The sequence below is a fragment of the Equus przewalskii genome, chromosome 8 (genome assembly GCF_037783145.1).
Source record: "Equus przewalskii isolate Varuska chromosome 8, EquPr2, whole genome shotgun sequence".
Lineage (NCBI taxonomy): Eukaryota > Metazoa > Chordata > Mammalia > Perissodactyla > Equidae > Equus > Equus przewalskii.
Genome location: NC_091838.1, coordinates 75,147,484 through 75,170,900, shown reverse-complemented (window position 1 = coordinate 75,170,900; position 23,417 = coordinate 75,147,484). Strand labels below are relative to the sequence as shown.

The 23,417-nt window shown below is 48.3% G+C and overlaps 1 protein-coding gene across 1 annotated transcript in view; it reads right to left on the bottom strand.

The window, feature by feature from the left end:
* Positions 1 to 23,417, bottom strand: part of TG (thyroglobulin) — a 243,372-nt gene that overhangs the window by 157,217 nt on the left and 62,738 nt on the right. The window contains exons 25-28 of the mRNA XM_070632069.1: positions 19,983 to 20,174; positions 12,579 to 12,743; positions 3,978 to 4,043; positions 2,872 to 2,952 (exon numbers count right to left, since the gene is read on the bottom strand). Coding sequence (XP_070488170.1) covers positions 2,872 to 2,952; positions 3,978 to 4,043; positions 12,579 to 12,743; positions 19,983 to 20,174 — 504 coding nt within the window. The remainder of the gene's footprint in view (positions 1 to 2,871; positions 2,953 to 3,977; positions 4,044 to 12,578; positions 12,744 to 19,982; positions 20,175 to 23,417) is intronic.

Here is a 23,417-nt window from a genome sequence, read left to right as displayed (position 1 = left end):
AAGGAGGCCAATACGGGGTTTGCCAGACGGGAGGCTGCTCTTGCTGGTCTCCTGTGTGTGTCTCACAGCCTCAGACTGATTGGAATAACCCGAAACAGAAAGGGGAAAAATCCTCGCTGTGATTCGAACCAGGGAGGTCATTCTCAGGGATGCGAGGAGCACAGGCCAGGTAAGTGAGCCCTCGGAGAAGCCACTGGGCCCCATCGTGGAGAGCGGATCAAAGTGGTTTCTCCTGCCGGGGCGTCATCTTCTTCAGTCCAGGAATGTAATCGGCTGAGAAGGGGAAAACCGAGCCGAGCTTTGGCTCGTCACCCTGAATCCCTCCAAGGTCTTGGACGGGGGCCCAGCCCCGCTTCTGGTGAGGGAGGAAGGGGGGGGGGGTCCTTCCTGTGGGATCATGTGACAGTTTTGTATCGGAGGCCCTGGCACAGTGTATAATGATGGATTTCACAGAACCTTCTTGAGTGCCGTGAAATCATTCACGTCTCCGCTGCCCCGAGCTCTACGGCTGCCCCTAAGAGGCCCTGCTAAGGTTGGGGGATGGCAAACGCAGATGCCCCAAGGCAGGAAGGGTGAGCAGGAGTGTACGGTGCCAGGTGAGGAGCGGAGCAACAGGAGAGCCACGCCCTGGCGGAAGGGACAGATCAACTCAGTTCAGGGGATGGTCACAAGGCCGAAATTTGAAGCCAGTGTTTCTAGAGCTTTTCCTCTGTTTTTCTCTATAGAACCTAGAAATCTGAATTTTTATATAAAAATCTCCCAATTTAAAAATATTGGCTCACTTAAAAAATTAAAAGTCTATTCTACAAATCAAACAGAACCCGTCTGCTTTGTCAGCCAGGGGCCACCAGGACTCGCCCTGGCCTTTGCTGTCTGCAGCTGGTGTTCTAGAAGAACCCAGGCTTTGGAATCAGCTGCTCATGGTTTGAGTCCTGGTGCTGCTGTCTGCTTAGTGTTGGACTGGCTTAAAGAGGGAAACTGAGGCACTTTAAGCCCCACGTTCCTCATTGATAAAACGGGAATAACTCCCGTCAGCAGAGTTGTCATAAAGTTTGCGAGGTGATGTATATAAAGCACCAAAGGCAGGGCCTGGCCCCCAGGAAGCTCTAGGAGAGGCTTGCTGTCTTCTGCTCCCCTCCCTGATGAGTTATGGACTCATTCTCGCTTCAGGGGGAAAGTGATGGCTGGCAGCAGGTAACCTTGAACACGGGCCATGTGCCTGGGAGGCCCCCAAGGCCAATTTGCTAGTGTGAGCAAAGATCAGAAAGGTGAGGGGCCAGGTCCTTGTACAGAAGGGACCCAGCCAAAAGCTTGCTTATGAGAACAAGGAGGGGAAGGCTCCGGAGCTGGTGCCCCGCCCCGCCCCCACCTGCTTCTAGCACTCTGCTGGTAAAATGGAAGCTTCCACTGGAAAACCTCTGAAGGTGCAGAAGCCATCACTGCCAAGAGGAGTCTGGACAGGAATACGTCCTGTGACCCGAGTTTTGATGCCCAGCTGAGCTCTGCCATCAGACAGGCAATACAAGAAGCGAGACGGAATGAGAACAAAGCCTATGGAAGGTGTGCTGTGAGCCAGGCTCTGTACCAGGATCACAAACACCAACACCGCCATTATCACATCATAACAGCTACCAACCTTTGAGCCTTTGCTCTGTGCCACCGCAGGTTACAGAGTTGCCTCCTCTAATCCCACAGTCGCCCTATCTCACGGATACTGCTGTTACTCTCATTTATTGAAGGAGAAACTGAGGCTCAGAGATGGTGTCTCAGGGTTGCACAGGCAGACAGAGGCACAGCTGGGATTCCGACCCTGCTCTCCTGACCTGAGAACCTGCACTCTTAAGCCAGGACACAGCCCCCGAGTCCCATAGCCGCTCTGTGGATGCAGAGTGAACTCACCTTGCCAAACGACTATTGGGGGATGAGCCCCATTTTGGGTGGTTTATGTACATTATCTCATTTGATCTGCACGAGAGCCCTGGAAAGGGGAAGAAACTACTATTTTGCGGGCATCTAAGTACCAGGCAGTATGCCAGGTGTTTACCCGGCATGTGATCTAATGGGATAAGAGGAAAGCAAGGTACGTTCCACACATGAGGGATCGAGGCTCTTCGCAGATAAGCAAAGCACCCAGGGCTGTGCAGCTAGGAGTAAGTGCCAAAAAGAGGCTCAAGCTCTAGTCAGTCTGCTTTGCAATGTGATGCTTCTCCCACCATGCCACACTGTCTCCCTGCGCCGGGAGACCGACCTGCCTCCTCTCTCCCTCCTTCTCTCTTCTCCTCTCCTCAGCTCTCCTCTTCTCTTCTCTTTCTCTTCCTCCTCCCTCTCCTCCTTCTTTCTCTCTCTCTCTCGTTCTCTCTGAGTCTTAGCTGCACCCAAGTAATAGCAATCATAGACTCCGGGGATAGAGAAGTTTTGGATGGCACATACATTCTGCCCCTATGCATGTATGGATTTATTCCTTCCGCTTAAAATGACTCTCTCTAAAGACTCCTACAGACATCTCCTTCATTAAACAATTCAGAATATTAACATTTTGCTCACACTCTTGAGGGTTTACATAAGTGAAGCCACTGACCACTGTCAGATGAAACTTGCTCTTTAATAATTTTTTTGCTTGTTTTACTATTATGGCTGTTTTCTTTTCCACCAGCAGTGGTGACTTTGCAATGATTTGGTCTTTCTGTGCCAACTGCCCCTCTGAGGAGCTGTCCATATTCATGAAATGGCTACCTGGGTTAGAAGCTCAGAGGGGAGTCTGCGGCTGCATGACCATGTTAATGGGTCCATTCCTTGATTAGATCCTTGGCATCACCATCTTGTCTTCACAGCCAGACGCTCAAGTACATAAAAAGGTTTGGGGGTTGTTACCTGTTTCTGTTGGAGATGCTGGCCTTGGTTCCCTGTCCCCACTACATCCCATAGACTCAGACCGAGACCCCATGTCGGAATCTAGGAGGAAAAAAAGGATTGTCATTCTAATGTTGGGGAGGTATGCCTCCGGTCAACCCCAGAGGAATGGTAATGGCAATGTGGGAAGTCTTCACAGTCCACAGCCAGGTGCCAGGGACAAGAACTGGCACAAATTCAGTGGCTGGTGGTAAGGAATGGAACCAGAATTCATACCCACTCACTCTAAGTCCACACTGTATGCTCTTTCCCACTGTTTCACTTTACAAGCTGGAAATAGGTCACCAGTCCTATCTGGGGACTGGAGACGAGTGAGGGGGAATCATGGGAAGGGGAGGGAAGTGGTACAGAGGCCGGGCATCTTTCCTCATGCCTCTCACCTGGTACCTGTGGCCATGACATGCCATGGTCACTGCTCGTCTGCTCCCTCCTGAGGCTGGGTGCCCTTACAGGTCCAGACTGTGCCTCACTCATTTCTCTCACCCCATACCACTCAGACTCATCCCAAATGCCTTTCACCAGCCCCGGCTCTGAGTAGTGCTTAATCAACATGCAGCATACTCAAAGGAGGACAAACAAAACCGAAAAGAGATGCCAAATGTGCATTTCCTCTGAACCCCCACCCTGTTCCATGCACCCACAGTAGATTTTCTCTAAGCAGGAGTCCATGGCACCACCCCCTTCATCCTGTCCCCTCACCCTGACCTCAGAGAGAGAGGCCCCCGTGGCCAAGTCCCCTTAGAGAAATGCCTCCCATAGTTTGCAGCAGCGTCCAAGCTGCCAGCCTAGTAACAAGGGCAGCTTGTGGTCAGAGAACTTGATCTCACAGCAGCCAGTGCTTCCTTCCTCCCTCCTCTCTCGGGTCTCTACACTTTCCATTTTTCTTTTAGACTCTGGTATCTTATCTGATGAGACCTGAGGCCCTTCTCCTCCACACAGAGCGCTCACTTGCAAAGTAAATCTCTACACTTTCCTCTCTGGGGAGCAGAGCGCCCTGTGAGCGAGAGGTGGGGCTGGACAGTCTCAGGTGACCCGTGTCCTGCTGCCCCCTCCCCTACAGAGCTTACCTTTCCAGAGATACACCTGCTGGAAACTGGTAAAGATGCCCTGAGGTCCTTCCAGGGGGGTCAGACCTGCAAAAGAAGGTGTTTATTTTTATGAGCTTGAGTGTCCTTACTTTTACTGGGGACCCACCATGACCACAACTGCCTCCCCTCTCCCACACCGGCCCCTCCTGGGCCTGAGAACTCTATCTCCCACACAAGGTGCGCCCCCAAAAAGAGAGCCTTCTTGGAGCTCTCTTCCAGATCCCTGGTACAAAACCAGAGCTGATCAGACCTCAGATATCTTGTCCAGGGCACCAAAGGGACTGTTGTGGTGAGGGGTCATGAACCTGTGACACAGAGAATCACTTAAGGAACTGGAGATTGGCCTAAAGAGAATGCAGCTCATAGGAGGCTCAAGAGCTGTGTTCATTTTCCATGTCATTTAAGTCCCCTGAGACTCTTGCCTTATTGGCCAATGGGGATGGTAATTGTGAGGACGGGAATAATGTACAGAAACCCTCTTCCGCAATCCTCAGCATTTGATATGCACCCTATTATTGGTAGCTGCCATTATTTAATTTCTTACTAATATTAAATTTTCTTTTCTGCCAAACTACATTCCCCTGGATGTCACACTGGATGAGGCTGGATTTGCCACACCATTTCTTGATGGTCCGGGTTGCCTCTCTTTCCTTTGTTCATTCACCCCTACTATCCTGCCAATTCCCTCTGTGATCTGAAAGGCTGAGAAAAGAGCTCAGAAAGCACAGAGTCTGGAGGCAAACAATCCCACACACCGCAGGAGACAGCTGCTCACAACTCGAGACATCAAGAAATGATCGCATTCTGTTGTAATTATTAAGAGCCATGTATTACGATAGCCAATTTTTATTAAGGGCCATTGCCCATCACTATAATGAGCACCTTCCAGACACTGTTTAATTTTAACCTCGTGGGTAGGCATTTTTGTCCCCAATTTCCAGATGAAGACCAAAATCCAAAGAGGTTAATGCCAGAATTCAAACCCCACCTGTTTGGCTCCATAACCCATGCTCTTAATGACCACACTAAGGAGAGGATAATGTATTTTAGAATTCTATCCATCCAAAATGGCAAACATTTGTAAAGGTTCTTGTGTTTAAAGAAGTTCAGTTAAACACTGAACTATCTGGAAAACTCAGCTACTAAAAGGATGAGTCCTCCCAAGGATGACCATGGTCTTTGTCTGGGGTGAGCCAAAAATACTGAGTGCCACTTCCATTTGGCTTTGCCCCTGCAATGGGAATAAAGAATGATGCTAGAAGTTCTCAGGCTGCCTGACCTTGGGATAACACATTTCCTCAAAGGACCCACTCACAATTCTCTCATAGCCTTCTTCAGATGCTGGGAGGCATTTACAAAAGTTGGGGGAAGTGAAAACCTCTGATATCTGGGAGACCCACACTTCCATCTCTGAAACCTTGGGACTTATTCTACCCGCTACAGAGGAGAGCGCGTCATATACTCCTGGGGCACCAACACAGAGCAGGGCCATCTGCTCCGTCTGTTCTGGTTCACAATCTCCTTGGGGTAGCATTTGCTTATTAGGAAGGCCAGGCTAGGAGAATTTGGACTTTGTCACAAGAGAAAATAGAGAATTTATTTTTAAAATATTTTTTTTAAAAAACATTTGAGAATTCTTTTTTGTTTTTTTTTTAAGATTTTATTTTTTTCCTTTTTCTCCCCAAAACCCCCCAAGACATAGTTGTATATTCTTCGTTGTGGGTCCTTCTAGTTGTGGCATGTGGGACGCTGCCTCAGGGTGGTTTGATGAGCAGTGCCACGCCCGTGCCCAGGATTCGAACCAACGAAACACTGGGCCGCCTGCAGCGGAGCGCGCAAACCCAACCGCTCGGCCACGGGGCCAGCCCCTATTTTTAAAATATTTTATACGCAAATCTATTTGGTATACTGACTCTTTCAAATTTTATATATATATAAAAAATACTATTTATTATATATGATTATAATTATACATATTTATTATATATAAAATACTTATTTATATTATCTATAAAATATATAATATAAAATTATACATATTTATTATATATAAAATATTTATATTTATTATATACAAATATACATTATATATAATTATATATATTCATTTATACATAAAATACTATTTGTTATATATGATTATAATTATATACTTATATATAATATATATAGTATATATATTATATATAATTATAATACATACTATATATAATGCACATTATTATATATATAAAATATGTAGATATTTTTGAGTAATATATATGTAAAGTAAATGAAATTTTCCAAATAGTTTAGGCCATGCATTGTGATTTTTATCTAGCCTGTAAAGGTTGGAGAAACAACATCTGACCTCTAGGGTGCTTTGTTGCTCTCAAATGTAAGACTAAAACCAACACCCACTTTAAGACATAGGTTACCATGGGATAACGTTGAGCATTTAGATTACGGACGCTCAATAAATATTACTTCACATTCCCATACTTGGCCCTTCCCAAGAGCCATAATCCTTTAGGATTATTATAATCCTTTAGGGAATTCCAAGAGAAGGCCCTTCGACAACCAGCAGTCCCCATTTCTGACTTGGGGAGTTGGGGAGCCTTCATGTTCTCCGGAACATCTTGTTTATGCCTGGGACATGTGACCTGCTTTGCACAGAGTGGAAAGGAAAATCACACGTCCCCTCCGTCGCCTGGAGAACAGCCGGTGCGCCACACAGGTGCACACAGGTCTTACACTGTATTTTCGGCCCAGAATGCACTGAACTGTGATAGGAACAGGATATTTTTATACACTTTTTGTCCATCTCAAGACAATGGAGTCCTATGTCTTCTAGCCTGGGAAATAAGATGGGTCTTAACCTCATCCTCGTTTTTGCTCCTTTCAACACAATTCAATCCAATGGAATTCAGTTAAACTCAGCACATGAATCTTGAGCTCCTTGGTAGATTAGAAGGTCACCCGGCCAGCATCTACAGATTGTTGCATCCTGGGGAACATCTTTATTAATCACCACTGGGAAATTATATCCCCTTGGTGGTTTTCATTATTAAAATGATTGTCAAGTCTCCATAGAAAGACATAGAGAACCCTGAGGTAGAAGAAATGATATTGCCCTTTTTCCTGTTATCTTCATCATCTCCCATCACTATCTCTACGCCCAAACTCACCTCCTCCTACACTCTCTAAATCACTCGATGCTACACCTTCTTCCTGATCACCTTCTCAGAGTCATCCTTGTCTCCTCCCCCTTCGTCAGTCTCCACATCCAACCAGGCCATTTCCTAAACGGTCCTTAAATCCTCCCCTCCTCTGATCCCTCTCTCTCAGCTCAGGCCTCATCACACCTTCTAACATCTAAGAGCCGGTTCTTGATGATCTCAACTGCCTCACACTCAGCTCTGTCTCCAAGACACCCATCTTCCCAGTCACGTCTAATGCTTGCTTTCAGGCCTCTGCATCATTGCACATACTTCTTCTCTCTGCCTAGAACTCTCGTCCCCTTTCACTTGGTTAACCTCTACTCTTTAAGAATCACGGTCTGCATCGCCTCCTTCTAGAAGGCTTCCTTGAACACTCTGGCTGGATTTGCATGGTGCTAAACAAACACCTCCATCTTTAATTTCACACTTGACAGCAATTGTCCAGCTCCTTGAATATAACAGAGCTTCTGAAGTTGGGATCTGGGCCTTATTCCTCCTTGTACCACCCACACCTAGCATAGTCCCTGCTCAGCAGTGGTGTTCAGCACATAAATGAATGCAAGGAGGAATGAAGGAGGGAAACAAAGCAATCAGGGATTCTCAGAGCCCACCAAGCAAACACAGAGCATCAGATTCCCGAACACACGAAGGCTGGCCACCAAATTAATTTCCCTAATGTAGACTTCTGACCCTGCACTCCAGTCCCCAAAACTTGCCCCATTCAACACTGTTGATTGTGAAAAGCACACAGAACCAAAGCAAACGTTACTCCTTCTCTTCTCTGCTAAACAATACTTTAAGGTAGACGGTTTTGACTGTCCAGACATCTGGCCCCCTCCTTCCACAATAATGGAGTTAGAACATCCCTGTTTCCACACAGCCGCCCAGACCCTGACTCCTCGCTGCTCTCCCTGGAATCCAGCCTGCGGGAACACACTCGCATTTAGAACGTGGGGAGTTGGCGTGGAGCCTGATTCTTCAGGGTTAAGGGTTGTTGTGTGGTCTTAATTTACACCAGAACACTTCCGCAGAGATCATGTGCTGGATCTGGGGTGGGTAGTTTTAATCTACAACCCGGGAGAGGGCAGGATTCAGAACTGGAAATTCTAGGTTTCAGACCCTACCTTTATTGGCTGTCTTCTCTTCTCTGTATCACTTCTCCCATGTCTCTACTCACCTTCCTTGCCCTTCCTAAGTAAAATACACTCCAGAATCCTCACCTCGAGCTCTGCTAAGCACATGACAACACACAGTCAGTGACAGCCATTGTAAAGAACTAATACGGTCATTTTTAAATGGTCCATCCTATTTGTAGGTGCTCAGCAAACATCTACTCCACAGGCCTCTGATGACAATGAATATCATAGACACCTTGTAAGTTTCTCCACCTAGCTCTCAGCACCCCAAGACAATGACAATCACTGACACAAGACAGACTCCTGTACGGGGAATGTCAGCATCACAGTGAGCCTCACTATGGCTCAACGACGTGAAGCCTCGGGACTCAGGATGACTCCAGGAGGATTTCTGCCAACGCCTGTTTTTCCTATCAAATTTTAAGTCCCTATGGGGATTAAGGGACTTCTAATCTGCCTATCTTTCATTTATTTGCACTTCAAGACATTGTCAGAAATGAACCATATGCGTTCCCAGAGTTTTCTAATCCTTTTTTCTCAGAAATGGGAAGATCAATCCAGCCAGCACCAAATAGTTGAAAACATCCGGAGATGTCGGTTGGAAATCTGGGAAATGCACACCCTGGATGGGCTCCTCTCTTGAGCACACATGTCAACCCAGGCACAAATGTTACACAGCAATCAGATGACAGACAAAGAAGCCAGGACAAGCACTGTGCCTGCCTATGGGATGGAATGGCCTCCGGGTGATTTGTGGAGCTGTTTATTTGTTGTTGCTGCTATTGGAAGTCAGCCCTAAACACCTGTGGAGAAGATGACCTGGAAGATGCTTAACAAATGAGGAGAGACGTGCCAAAGGGCATTCTGTGTTCCCACAACCCCTGTCTGTCCACTAAGATGGGCAAACCGGGGGCTCGCTCTACTTTAATAATTTTCCTATCTGTCTCCCCAACTAGCCTGTGAGCTCCTTACAGCAGAAACCACCGCACCCATCTCTGGTCCAGCAGCTGGCCTGGGATCTCACACCCAGCAGGTTCTTGGGATGATGGTGGATGTGTCCCCTTCTCTGTGGCTGCTCACACACCTCCCGGCTCACCTCCACAACTCACACCTGATCCTTCAGCTTTCCTGGACCTCTGACCCCTTCTCCCCACAGCCTTGGAGTAGAAGGTGCTAGTAGCTGACATTAATTATCCAGTTAATTATCCAGCAGGCCCCAGAGAGATGTCCAACGAGCAAAATTCGCAACTGCCAGACTCCTTAATCTGCTGGTACAATGTAAGGATGACTCTGAAGCCCCTTCTTCTTCCAGTAAACTCTATGTGGGACCATCATAGCAGCAAGCAGTTCCAAGGGGTGCAGAGGGGACCTTCCACTGATGCTTTGCTTTCCAAAGCAATTGCTTTGGGCATTGAATGCAAAGAGAGTTTCTTTAAGTGTGACCCATCATCGCTCTGAACTTCACTATCACGCGTAAAACTCGGATATGATCCACTTGCCTCACGGGCATGCCAAAAGGATCGGGAAAGCTGGTGGGTGTGAAAACACTTTGCAAAATACAATACGGATATTGATGTGCTTGCTGTTTGAATTTAGTGTATTCCTTCAGGTTGTAATTTCCTGCAACTGGCAATCAATTCACTTACAGTTCGTGAGTAAATGCTAATTCTCCATTAACCAGGCCATCTGCTGAACCAGACCCTCACAGTAAGTACCAGTGAGCTGATCAATGAAAGGAGGATGTCCGGACCAGAAGTCTTACAGGGTGCCTCTGTTGGATGCAAAATTGGGGGATGAGAAACTCGGGGTTCAGAAAACAACAGCTTAAACTCCAGCCCACAGGGCATGTCAGCACTTTATTCTGTAATATGTAAAAAAGTAGGCTCCTATTTTGCAGATGGAGACCTGAGGCTAAGGGTTGTTAACTGCTTTGAGCAAGGTTACAGAGCTGGGCGGGGGAAGCAGGATTCAGCTCCAGGGTTTGCAATGCAAGCCTTGCTCCATAATCTCTTGTATCTACTGAGTGCCCACCTCGCTGCAGGCAGTGTTCCTAGAGCTTCACACACATGCCGCCTTCACTCCTCCCACCCTCCCTGAGAGTCTTCATTATCCTCACCGTGCAATTGGGAAGACCAAGGCCCAGAAAGCTCTTGCAATGAATAAGCATTCACACCGGGGTTGGAATCCTGGGGTCTGATTCCAGAGTCTGTATTTCAATAACCATCTAACCAATTGCTGAATGGGAAGGAAGAGGCTGGCCTTCAACCAACTTTGGGAGGGACAGAGTTCGTCTTTATATCCCCAGCCCCTTCCTGTGCACTTTCAATCCGCTCTAAGGTCTCCCTGTCAGTTGTTCAGATCCCTGGAACACTCACTCCTCTTTTCCTCCATCAAAATCTGTGGTTAGGAAAGGGTATCTATCAGCTATTCACACTTTAGTAAGAATAAAATCATTATGTTTCTTTTCCCAGGGGTTAGTCGTACTTAAAGACAAACCTCTTATTACAGAAAGGAAGGACTGGTGTCCTCTTGTTCCCATTTGGAGGTGGCCTCCAGATCAGTCTATGTATAAGGCAACCTCCAATTCAGAACATTATCAGCTGCCTGAAATCCCCGTCAAAGGGCATCCCTCTTTAAGCTTTGTCTGCACCCCAAAATACACATGTACACACAGGGCACTTTAAAAAACCAAAAACTTCAAAAGTCATTCGGGAATCACTCCTTCTGAGGGAGGCCAGACAAGGGCACATTCTTCGTTTCTTGGGCATACGCCACGCACATGCTCTGTGTTAGGCAATTCACTCTGGATTTATTGCCCATGAATATATCATACATCTTTCTCCAAATGCTCATTTTCACCCTGGGCTACCTCTCATATTAATAGATACCATATGTTTTCTATCCACCATACAAATAAGCTATTTGATTTTATTTACTCCAAAAGAAACTAAGCCTCCTGGAATCCCACCAAATTCTGCAATATTTTTTCCAGGCTTTGGTACGTACACGCTCTGCAGATAGCGTGTTTGTTCTCTGTGCCAGGTTTATGCTCGATGGTGTGAATCCAGCAATTACTAAGGCACAGAGCAGTTCTTAAAATATAACAGAAAACAACAACAGATTTTAAAAATGATAATAATAATATCATCTAACATCAACGCTGTGCATCAGATACTCTCCTAAGCTCTTCTCCTGTGTCACCTGTAAGTGCCAATGTAGGGAAGTGAAGTAGAACGTCACTTTGGAGCCAAATCGCCTAGTTTCAGGTCCCAGCTCTCTACCTACAAGCTCTGGGACCTTGGGAAGCTCCCCTCCTTCTGTGTGCCTCAGTTTCCTCAGCTGTAAAATGGGGATGATGATGATAACAGTGCTTCCCTCGAAACGCTGTGTTGTGGTGCAATGAGGGGGTGGGGCAGGAGATGACTTCTAGATATGATGCTTGTAAGTTTGTGAAAAAGAGAGGTCAGAAGAGCTTCCAGAAGAAAGAAAGGGAAGAAGGAAACTCAACGGTTATTTCTGTTCATGGAACCCAAGTGGTGGGGCCCACAGTCCCTTGGAACCCCTGTCATTAGAATGGGCGGTGCCATTGTGACCACCTGGAATTTCTAACTCACAGAGCTGGGAACAGACCCTGGGGACATTGATTTGGGGAACAGATCGCATTTTGAGCCCCAGCTCTTCATCCTCCTTGTAGTCACACATTTTGCACAAGGGTCTGCATTTCCTGCCACTAAAGGGCAGGCTATACCTCCCCCCACCCCAACTTTCAGCCGGGCCGCGTGGTCTGCCTCGGCCAGTACAATAAGGCAGAGTGACAGTGTCAGGGCCAAGCCTCGACGTTTAGAGGCCTGGCTTATCCTTCCTTGTTCTCTCCCGCTTCTGCCGTCTGCATGAGAAGAATGTGCCCATCCAGGGCAGGGATGAGAAACACGTGGAGCGGGCCGAGCCCACCCCAGCCAAGTCCAGATGAGATGGGCCGACCCCCTGATGGGCAAGCTCAGCGCAGCCGCCCTGCCGAGCCGGCCCACCTCCAGCCAACCTGCAGCCTGAGAGCCAGGCCGACGCCTTCCGTGGAATGCTGCTCCGACGCTCTGGCTGTTTTTTATGCAGCATTTTTGGTACAGTTTCTTTTCAGAAGTATAAATTTTTCAGGGTTTGGAGAGGGCTCCTAAGCGAGCGGCCGAAGACCTTGCCGGTTAGGAAAATTAATTCTGAAGGAACGTGGGCAGAAGGAGGACACTTACTCTTGAACTCCTGACCTCCCAGACGCAGCGTCACCTGGCGGCTCCCATGGTCACAGGTCACACCAGGACAGGTGGCGCTGGTCTGTGCTTCAGAGGGGTCCCTCCAGTCTTTGACATTGCAAAGCAGGACATCAGGGGAGCTCAGGAGCCCGCAGATGATGGGACCTGCGGAGCCACGAGAGGGAGGAGAGGTTGAGGTGATGGGGAGCACACGGGGCCCTTTTAGAGACTCACCTCTGTGCCTGAGAGGCTTGTAGGATGGGGAAAGGTGACAGAGACACTGGCAGGAGCCTGGTTATAAATTAGGCTATTTTTCTCTGATCATCCTGCAATTGTCATACTGGCAAATTCCCAAGGGGAGGGCCACCAGTATGCCCCTGACCCTTTCCTCCTCCATTCAAGTCCCTCTTCATGGGTCAGCAGCAATGACGACACCTCTGCTTCATGGGGTCAGCAGCAATTATCCTCCAATACCTCTGGGGATCTTGCTGCCAGAATCCTGTCTCCATTTTCTACCCCCACCCAACACCCAAGAGAATGATTTTCTGTGTGTGTGTGAGGAAGGATGGCCCTGAGCTAACATTTGTTGCCAACTTTCCTCTTTTTGCTTGAGGAAAATTGTCACTGAGCTAACATCTGTGTGAATCTGCCTCTATTTTGTATGCGGGATGCCACTACAGCCTGGCTTGATGAGCGGTGTGTAGGTTCTGCACCCAGGATCTGAACCAGCAAACCCCAGGTCACCAAAATGGAGTGTGTGAACTTAACCACTATGCCACTGGGTTGGCCCCCAGAATGATCTTTTTGAGACTTCGAGGGAATAAACAGCAGCTTCTCTCTCTCTCTCATGCATGCACGTGCACACACACATACACTCAAAGGAGCTCAATCCTGAAAGGACTCAAAGGAGTATTTAGATTCAAAGCAAGGAACTACTAAAAATCAAGAGCTGTACCCCAATGACACAAGCGACCCTGATAGGAAGTGAGCTCCTTGTCTCTGGACGTATCCAAGCAGAGGCTGTGCACCCACATCCCTCGGATGTGTAGAGAGAAATCTACAACTAGGGAAGGGATTGGACTATTTTGTTCTGAATATATCTTCTAACTCTGAATTTCAGAAAGCTGCCCCAAAGTTCTGACTCCGTTTAGACCCCCAAACTAACCGAATTCGACAGTGATGTTCGTTAGATAAACATAAGCAACTCAACTGTTCTGGATGTCTGCGACGCGCAGCCACCACAGCGAGCGCTTTACGTATAGCAATCCCCTTAATTCTCATGGACACTATTATCTCCATCTTACTGATCAGGAAACTGAGTCTCACATCAGTTAAGTACACTGCTCAAATATACTGAGATCTAGAAACTGAAGAATTTATTTATCATTTGGATTCATAACCCTGTTAGGGAGTATAGTGGTTCAGATTCTCCTGGGGAAAAAAAAAACGGAAATTTACCCCACCCCCCCACAACTCTCATTTCCTCCTTTATCCTATTTATGTCCAAATCCAGATAAGCTTCAAACTCTCCTTTCACCAAAATTTCCCCAAAGGCGATGATTCAGGGATGTCTGACTTACGAATTTGACATTTTGTCCTTCTCCCTTCTGCTGGCCACTTTTAACCTGCAGTAGTTAAAAAATCAGCAGCAGCAGCATCTCTGTGCAAAAATGTCACCTTGGAGGTCCTCTAATGTGGTGGTTCCTAGACCAGGGCGCTTAGACTGATTATATCAAAAACAGGGGGAGAGTTTTGAAAATGCTTGTTCCTAGGCACCAACTACAGAGTTTCTGACTTGACAAGTCATGTGTGTGTGAGGGGTGGGGGTTGGCATGTGGGAATTAGTATTTGTAAATAGCACCAGAGATGACTCTACTGCACAGCCAGATTCCAGAATCCCTGAGCTGGTTAGACCACCTCATTTTACAGATGAGGAAACTGAGGCACAGAAAGGGAGAACGGTGGTGCTGGTTGCTGAGAAGTAAAGGAACAGCCAGCAGGCAGCCCCCCTGCAAGGCCCAGACGAGGCGTGCAGCCCAGGCGGCAGGGGTGCAGGCAGAGCCGCTGAGAACCCAGGGGAGTCTAGGCTCTGTGATCTACCCACCTCACAAGCCAAAAAACAGACTCAGGGAGTTAAACAAAGGCTGCTGTACTTTGCCTTCTGCTCTCAGACTCTGGCAGAGAAACCCCTGCCGCTTTCTTCTTGAACCGGCGCTCAAGTGTCAATGGGAACTCTGTGTGTCTGAGCGGTGGGCCCAGCTAGAAAGTGGAGGTGACTTTGCTGATCGCGTCCTGCTGGCTTCAATTACACTCCCGCAAACCTCGGGGCCTGCGAGTCCCTCTGAACCCCGCTTCCAAGTAGCCTCAACCAAAATGTACAGAAATGTCCAGAAGCCTCATGCGTTTGCATCAATAATTACCAGTGGAAACAAAGCCATTTAGGAATTAGAAGTCAGAGGAGACTGAAGTGTGGCTGGGAAGGGAGCAAGTGGAGAGGGGGAAGGAGGGGGAATCTAGGATAAAGTTAAGTGACTTTCCAGACGGAGGTAGAAGGATGCAGCGGGATTCTGTTCCTGGTCATCAGCAGATCCAGCCAAAGCTTTAGAAGTCAAAACCCCAAATGTGCCCATCAGACGAGACTGAGAAAAACATCTGCCTGGTGTTCTGCGTGTGCCTCGAAGGGAGCCTAACTTGCAGCCTCGCAAGGTGGCTGTTCAGCTCAACATAATTCACAGATCACAGGTGACACTTGGAGGGGAAAGCAAGCAAGCTGCTAGCCAGAAATGTCGTGGAAAAAAGGGTTTTGTGGGCTTATTGCTCCACGGAACAGAATCATTATTTTATATATGATCCTAAGGAAAATGAAATCAACTTTTCCAACTTGCAAAATCATCTGGTCTGGTGAGGAACTGAGTGTCAGGGGAAATTGTGGGGTCCTCAGAAAAGACATTTGGTTTAAAAGAGGTGAAGGCATCCTGGATTTGAATTGCAGTGTTTCTAAATATAGGCATACACAGCATACATAGACATATATACATGTGTGTAGATATGTACATGTGTGCATGCGTATGTGCGTATATGTGTGAGTATAATTATCTGTCTCTCTCTGTATATACATTTTTGCTTGTCTAAATACTAACGTGAATGCCCATCATATAATTATAGAGCATTAAACCCAGAAGGAATTTTAGGACTCAACATGCTCCAGTCCAGGCTCCTGCCCTATCGCTCCAGCAAATATTCCCATTTCGGCCACCGCTGCCCACTGTGAGCTGACCTCAGCATTTTTCAGTGGTCGCCTTTTTTGCACGCTCAGCAGCATCCCAAACTGTCGACAGACAGCCTCCTGGCCTTCCACCTTCTCCGCCTTGGTTTCCAGGAAGTGCCTGTCTCCTCGGTCTCCTCCTGCCCGTCTGGCCTCCTGTGTTCTGTCTTCCCTGCAGACCCTCTACCCTTTAGGCAGATGTCCTTTAGGGACCGGCCCCAGCCCCTCTATCTTCTCACCCTGGACCTTCTTCCTAGGAAATCCCACCCACACCCACAGCTCTGACACCACCTCAAGGCCGGTCATTCACACATTTCCATCTCCCGCCAAGACTCCGCCTCTGAGCTCTGGATCTTTGTATCCAAAGGCTCAGTCCACATCTGGTGAATGTCTTGAAGGCACTTCAAACTTAGCATCCCAGAAGGACTCAGGACCTGCCCAAATCTCCCTGCCCATCACCAAATCCGCATCTGGTATCTTCCATTATTCACCACACAAGCAAACTATCCAACCCAGTGAACAAGGTAGAGAGTCAAGAATGATCGGACACCTCCCCCTTCCTCAACACCCAGTTTCCAAAGTCCGGTGGATCTTGCCTCCTAAAGGTATCTTGAATCTGCCCTCTTCCCTCCAGCTCCACTGCTGTCAACCCAGCCCCAGCCCCCTCTTCCCTGGACTACTGGGGTGGTTCCTAACTGGACTCTCTACATCTACTCTAACTCCCTATCCATGACCTTCTGCACACTCAGGCCAAGGTGCTCACTTCAAAATTCAAATCTGATCATGACACTCCTGTGCTCAAAACCTTCAATACCTTCTTGCTGTTTTTGGAAACAACCTTTAGTTCACCCTACAATGTTCTCCATGATCTAGCCCTTGCCTGTCCCTCCTGCCCCTTCCCAAACCAGGGCCCACCTTCCCAGCCTGCTTTCCCTACTCCAGTGACCACAGCTTCCTCTCCTCTCCCCTTCTGTATCATGCTGAGGACTTCTGTACAAAGCCCTCCTACCACAGGGCCTTTGCATATGCCATTCTCTCTGTCTAGAATTATCTTCTCTCTTTTCTTCATGTAGTTAAGAACTGCACATTGCTCAAGATTTAGGGAAGTCTTAATTTATCTCCCTGAATAGGACAAACCATTTATTATATGTTTTCAAAGTAATACTTACCTCTTCTTCAGAGCTTAGCAATTAACAATTATCCTTTTCTCTCTATGTATCTGATAGAAGGAGGTGGAGGCGGGGAATAAGGGATAAGCTCTTTGTACTGGGAATTAGGACACCTGAGTTGCAGTGCACCTTGCTGCCCACTGGAATTCGGGCATCAGGCAGGCCCCTTCCTCTCTTTGGAATCAGCTAATTTCACCAACATCACTCTGCACCTGCAGCGTGCATGGCTCTCCCAGGGGCTGGGGACAAGTGGCTAGTCCATAGCACCGGAAGTTTTAGTCAACCAGGGAGACAGACACGTGAACTCAGATGCAAAGAGAAGGGAGGAACTAATATTTCCGGAGAAAGGAAGCATGAGTGGGACCTAGAGTTACACAGTTTGGAGGGTGGGGGATCTCGACTCGGGGGTGGAGGTGGGAGGATGATGAGACAGCAATTAAGAGACTGACGCAATTACCAAGAAACAATAATACAGGCCTAAATACAGACAGCGGAGGTGAGGATGGAATAAACTCAATCCCCAAAATAATGAGGAGGCAGCAACAAGACATCAGAGCGAGGAACTAGAGAAGGGGAAGGAAGGTTGTAGGGCAATCCAGCACGATTCCCAGGCTTATGGCTGGAGTGACCTTCCCCGAGATGGGATTCATAAGGGAAGCAGCTCGTTTTGGGTGAAAACTATCCATTCATTTAGAGCCCTGTTGACTTTGAGATGCCCGCGGCCCACCCAGAGGCAACATCCAGACAGCAGATGAGGGTGTGGATCTGGACCTCTGCTGAGAGGTCTCACCAGAGCAGAGAACCAGCTGGGGAGACAGCAAAACCTGTACAGTTAACCTCTAAGGAATGAGCTCAGGACGCTGATGGAAGGAGCAGCCTGGGTAAGAGAAGGGGTCTTGGAAGTCGGGAGAGGGGCGCTGAAAGAACTGGGCAGCAGTCAATAGGGTCGACAACCAGAGACACTCGGGCCAAGGAGGACAGGATGGGGCTCCTGGTGACTGGTGGGCAGGTAGCAGCATTTTGGGAAGAGAAGGAGTTTCAGATTGCAGGGTCTGGCTGTGGTGGCAAAGGGGAGAAATGGAACAGGAGCTAGAGGGAAGCCACGAGATCAACAGCCCCACTGTGTTATGCTCCTTAACATAACACACAGACAGTAGAGACGGGGAGACAGTGAGGGGCACCGGCTGATGGCACACAGGGTGAGACCAGGAACGAGGGAGGACTGAGGCCCCTGAGGAGGCGGAAGTGATGCGCTTTGCCCTCCAGAGGCAGGTTAGCCCTCGGCAGGGCAGGATGAGCGGATGCTGGAGCTGACCACAGCCCTGCGTGCCGTATATGGTGGGTGCTTTAAAAACACCTGCTTACCGATAAGCCCAATGTCACGGTTCATAGTCCTCAGAACTCACGGAGTCTCTCTGCCTCTCGCTCAGCTCACATGGATGCACGCTCTGGTCCAGACTCTCTCTCTAACCTTGCCATCTAAATGCTACCCATCCCTTGAGCCCTCTGTGACCACCGAGTCCCCTTGGTATCTCCCTCCTTTGTCCTCCCAGGCTCCAATGGTCTCGACACTCATGCTGCCTTGTCTATGGAGCCTGGTGCAGAGTAGGGCTCAATCTGTGTTTGCTGGGTGACAGCCCGAATGAAGGAGTGACGGTCATGGTCCTTTCACGGTACCCCTGCCTCACCAGCCAGACTCTAAGCTCCTTTCATCTATTCCCAACCCCTAATACATTAGATTGCACATATACGGTGGTCAATTAAAGCTCATTATTGACTGAAAGCGAGGGTCATAAAAAGATATATAGGGGGCCAGCCTGGTGGCGCAGCAGTTAAGTTAGCACGTTCCGCTTCTCGGAGGCCCGGGGTTCACCAGTTCAGATCCCGGGTTCGGACATGGCACCGCTTGGCAAAAAGCCATGCTGTGGTAGGCATCCCATGTATAAAGTAGAGGAAGATGGGCATGGATGTTAGCTCAGGGCCAGTCTTCCTCAGCAAAAAGAGGGGGATTGGCAGTAGTTAGCTCAGGGCTAATCTTCTTCAAAAAAAAAAAAAAGACCTATATGACTACTTCGATTTTTTTTTAATCTTCAGAATTCTCCACAAGCTGAATGCACGAAGTCACATAATTGGTTATAGTTAAGTCTCCCTGCAACTAAGTTAATAGACACAGGAGCCAAATCCACGCCCAGCATTTTGCACCTGTTATCTTTATAACAAGTAGTCAAAGAGGAATTATCATTCTCTCTATTTTACGGACAAAGGAACTGCAACTTGATAGTTTAAGCAACTTGCCCAAGATTGCACAGACAGAAAGTGGCAGAGCAGTGACTAGAACCCAGGTCTGTCTGACGCTAAAGTGCCTTCTCAACCACTAGGTTATGTAGCCAAGTACATGGATTTATTTCTATTGCAAAAGAACAGAAAATTCCAGTTCTATTGATCGCAGGACCTGGCGCACAATAGGCACTCAACAGATAATCATTGAATGAACGATCACGGGTGATGGGAATGAATTGCCATTTTTTGACCAAACGTGGCCAGCCCAGGCTTCAGAGGTAGTATAAGATGCTGCTGAAGATACACCTGGGCTCAAATCTCAGCTCCATCACTTTGAGAACTGTGTGACTATAAGTAAAGGGTTCTAATTCTCTGTGCCTCAGTTTCTCAGTTTGTAAAATGGAACTCCCAATGCCTCCCCTGAAGACAGCAGTAAGGAGAATATCAGTATTACAATGATTACAACGTGTAGTGGCTTGCACATATGTGACACATTGAAAGGGTCACGGCTTGTCCCTGACTTTGTGTATGCAAATATCACCTTCTTTGTGGATGGGGTCACCTCATGCCTGCAACTTCCCACAGCCATCCCCATGCCATATATCCCAGTTTCTGTGACCCAATGCAGTCCCTGTCCTTTGTCCGACCATGGGTCGTGGTACAGGGGCCTGGCCCTCCATGCCACATTACCTCCTTGCACCTGCGCGAGGATGAAGCCGTCACAGCACGAATCACGGTCACATGCAAGAAGACAGAAGAGATGGGCCTCCGTCAGATTGGCTCCTGAGGCTGAGAACACGACAGGGTTGTACACTCCGGAGAGCGTGTTCTGGAAACCAGTGTTTTGGAAGCTTTTCTGACTAGCTGTGGGGAATTCTTGGCCTGGGGAAAAAGCAGAAAGCATTTTTTAAAAATCTCAAAACAATGCAGAGTTGACCAGACGTCACTGGTCATACGACAGTGGACCCTCTCATCGTGCTGGGGCAGTGCGTGGTCCAAGACGAGATGCTCTCTGTGCCATGAAACTTCTGCACGTGCCTGTGTATGAAGAGCGAGGAGCCCGCCTCGGCCATGGCCACAGCCCCAAACCTGACGGCAGAGCCAGACACACGCCCATCACTGCTTTGACAGTCTCAAGGGGATGTGTGGAGAACTGGCATTTATGACTATTTTTATTATTACCAGCAACTACCTATTGAGCTCCAACTGTATACACAGACACCGTGACAGGTGCTTTACCTTCGTGACTGCGGTGCATTTTCACTGCCCTGTGCACTAGCTTCCGCCTGCTCTGCTATCAGAGGGGTTACTGTAACGCAAAGTGGTTTGAACACGGGGTGGACAGGAAGCTGTGCGGCCGTAACGCTGCAGCTGCACTGGTAGATTGACAGTTTTCCCCAACATCCCATTTCCTTGTGCCATCAAACAGGGTGAATGCAGCGCACAGACTCAGTGGAGCGTAGCAAGCTGCAGAGAAACGCGGGACTGGACCCAACGCCCATCGGCCCACGTTCTTCCTCTTGCCTCAGACACCACCAGTTCTGTCTCCAAAGTGATGATTCCAATTTTCCCTTCTCTGTGCAACTGGTCCTCGTCTCTATAACTCAGCAGCCTACACTCTTCCACATCAGGCCACCTCGCCTTTTACACTAACTGTTGCAATTCTTGGGGATGGACTCAACGTCTTTTTTTAAACCAAATCGGATCGTAACTGTTTTTGTCAGTCCTCTGTTTAGAAACGGCATGGTTTGGGTTTTGCCTGTCCCTAACTCTAGCTTTCCCATAGCCTTGTATTTTTAGAGCATCATATTGCAAACATGAGATTTTTTAGGGATATATATATATATATATATTGCAGTCCAGCCAAAATGTCTGTCCTATTATGATGTCTATTTTACATTTGAGGATGGAGAGCCTTAACAAGCGCACTGTCTTGCCTGGGTTTACACAGCTGGTGGGTGGCAGAAGGGATGCCAAGGCCTGTGCTCTTCACTACCCTGACCTCCCGCCAGCCCAGGAGTTCACCAGGTCTTACCGACTTGCACACCCAGAGGTAGCAGAGAGGCTTACAGTGTGGGACCCAGGAGCACAAGCTTAAGAATGAGGCAGACCTGACTGCAAACCCTGGCAGCACCCCCAGCAAGCAAGTTCCTAATTCCTCAGCTTTCCCATCTGTACAGTGGGGATGATAGAATGTAATCCTCATGAATTTTGTGCAAATAAAAAGATCTACTGTACATAGAAAGGCTGAGCAATGAGCCTGGCACTTAGCTGATGCTCAGCAGATATTTTGCAGGTCTCCAAACGGCCTGCATCTTCTTCCTCCCAGCACTGGCTCACTCAGCCCCCTCTGCCTGATGCCCTCTAACGGTGCCAGCAAAGCCCCCGCCCAGCCTCCACCAAAGCCCAGCTTAACTTAAAGGGTCCATCACACAGATCTTTACAGTTGGAGTTCATCACTCTCTCTTACATTCTGTTCACACCTCTACTCAAGGCTGCATCGCCCTTTCCCCTGTATTTAAGCCGCTTGCGATGGTGTCTGTTTCCCCCCCCAGCTTGCAATTTCCTGCAGCCATTCCCTGCCATCTGATGCAGTAGTCACCAGCCACATGTGACCACTCAAATGTCAATCCCAGTGCATCAAAGCTTATGTTGCAATAGTCACAGTCCAAGCGCTCAGCGGCCACATGTGGCCACTGGTTACCATTTTAAACAGCAGAGATTTATAGAACATTTCCATCACTGCAGAAAATCCTACTGGACGGGGATGCCCTGGCCTGTAGGGCTGTAGGGCTGTAGGGCTGTAGGGCTGTAGGGCTGTAGGGCTCACCTTGGCATCCTCCACCTCACCCTGCATGGAGGCCCACCAGCCCTGAGAGCTTTGAATAGTGGGCTTCCTCTCATCCTCAGGTCTCAGTTCCAATGTCCCCTTCTCTGAAGCTGCTTTCCTGGGCACCCTAAGGCAGCTCATGTCCAGCTTTCTTTTCCTTTTTTAATTGTGACAAAACACGTAGAACATAAGATTTACCATCTTAACTATTTTTAAGTGTACAGTTCGATGGCACTAAGTACATTCACGTTGTTGTGCAACCATCACCACCATCCATCTCCAGAGGTTTCTCATCAACTCTGCACCCACCAAACACGAGCTCCCCCTCGCTCTCCCCCAGCCCCTAGTAGCCTCTTCTCCTTGCTGTCTCTATGAATTGGACGGAGACTCCAGGTAGCCCCTGTCCATCTTCACGCCATTGTCCTGTTCATTTTCCTCAAAGCACTCATCACCTTCTGAAATGATCTTATTGCTGGATGGATTCCTTCATCAATCAGTGATTGTGTGTTTCGTTCACAGCTGCAACCACAGCGCCTGCCCCAGTGTGTGTCACACTGTGGGTGCTCAGTAAATATTTATGGGACGTGGCAATGCTGAGCTGACCCACGCAATGGTCAAGTCCCGGACAATGAGCAGGTCTGGGAGACCCTTCAGTCAGGGGAGGTCGTGCCCCGAAGTCCCCAGATCCACCCTGATGTAGTAGCAAGCTGCTTCCTCCGTCTGGACCTCATCTGTGAGACGAGGGTGTCGGGCTAGACAATCTCAAAGGAACCTTCGGGCACCATCTTCCATTGATTCTGAAAAATCCCACGGCTCCTCTTCCAGAGTCAAGGCCACAGACTGTAAGTGGGCTTAGACAGAGGATGGCACAGGAGGATGGATCAAGCTGTCCCTTCTTCCAGGTCACTTAAAGCCAGGCATGGGAAGGGACGTGCTTGACCACCTACTGGGTGCCACAGATTGCGATGGAGACTTTCAGAAATTGTGTCCTTTCCTCCTCAGCTATGACATTTTATTCCCATTTTACAGAAAGCAAAACAAAGAAGTCGCTCCTGATCAGAGACAGAGCTAGTAAGCAGAGAGGCGGGAGTCTGAAGCCAGATCCAGCTTGCCCCAACCTCCCTTCTCTTTCTGCGACACCAGGATCCAGAAAGGCGGAATCTGTGCACCTTCCACTTTAAAAAAAAAAAAAAGCAAAATAAAACAAAAAAAGCAAAAAACAGTTCTGCCCTTGATTTAGTTTGGCAGCAAGGAAGCCTCACAATTTCCCTTGCAATCTTCTCCCTAAGTATAAC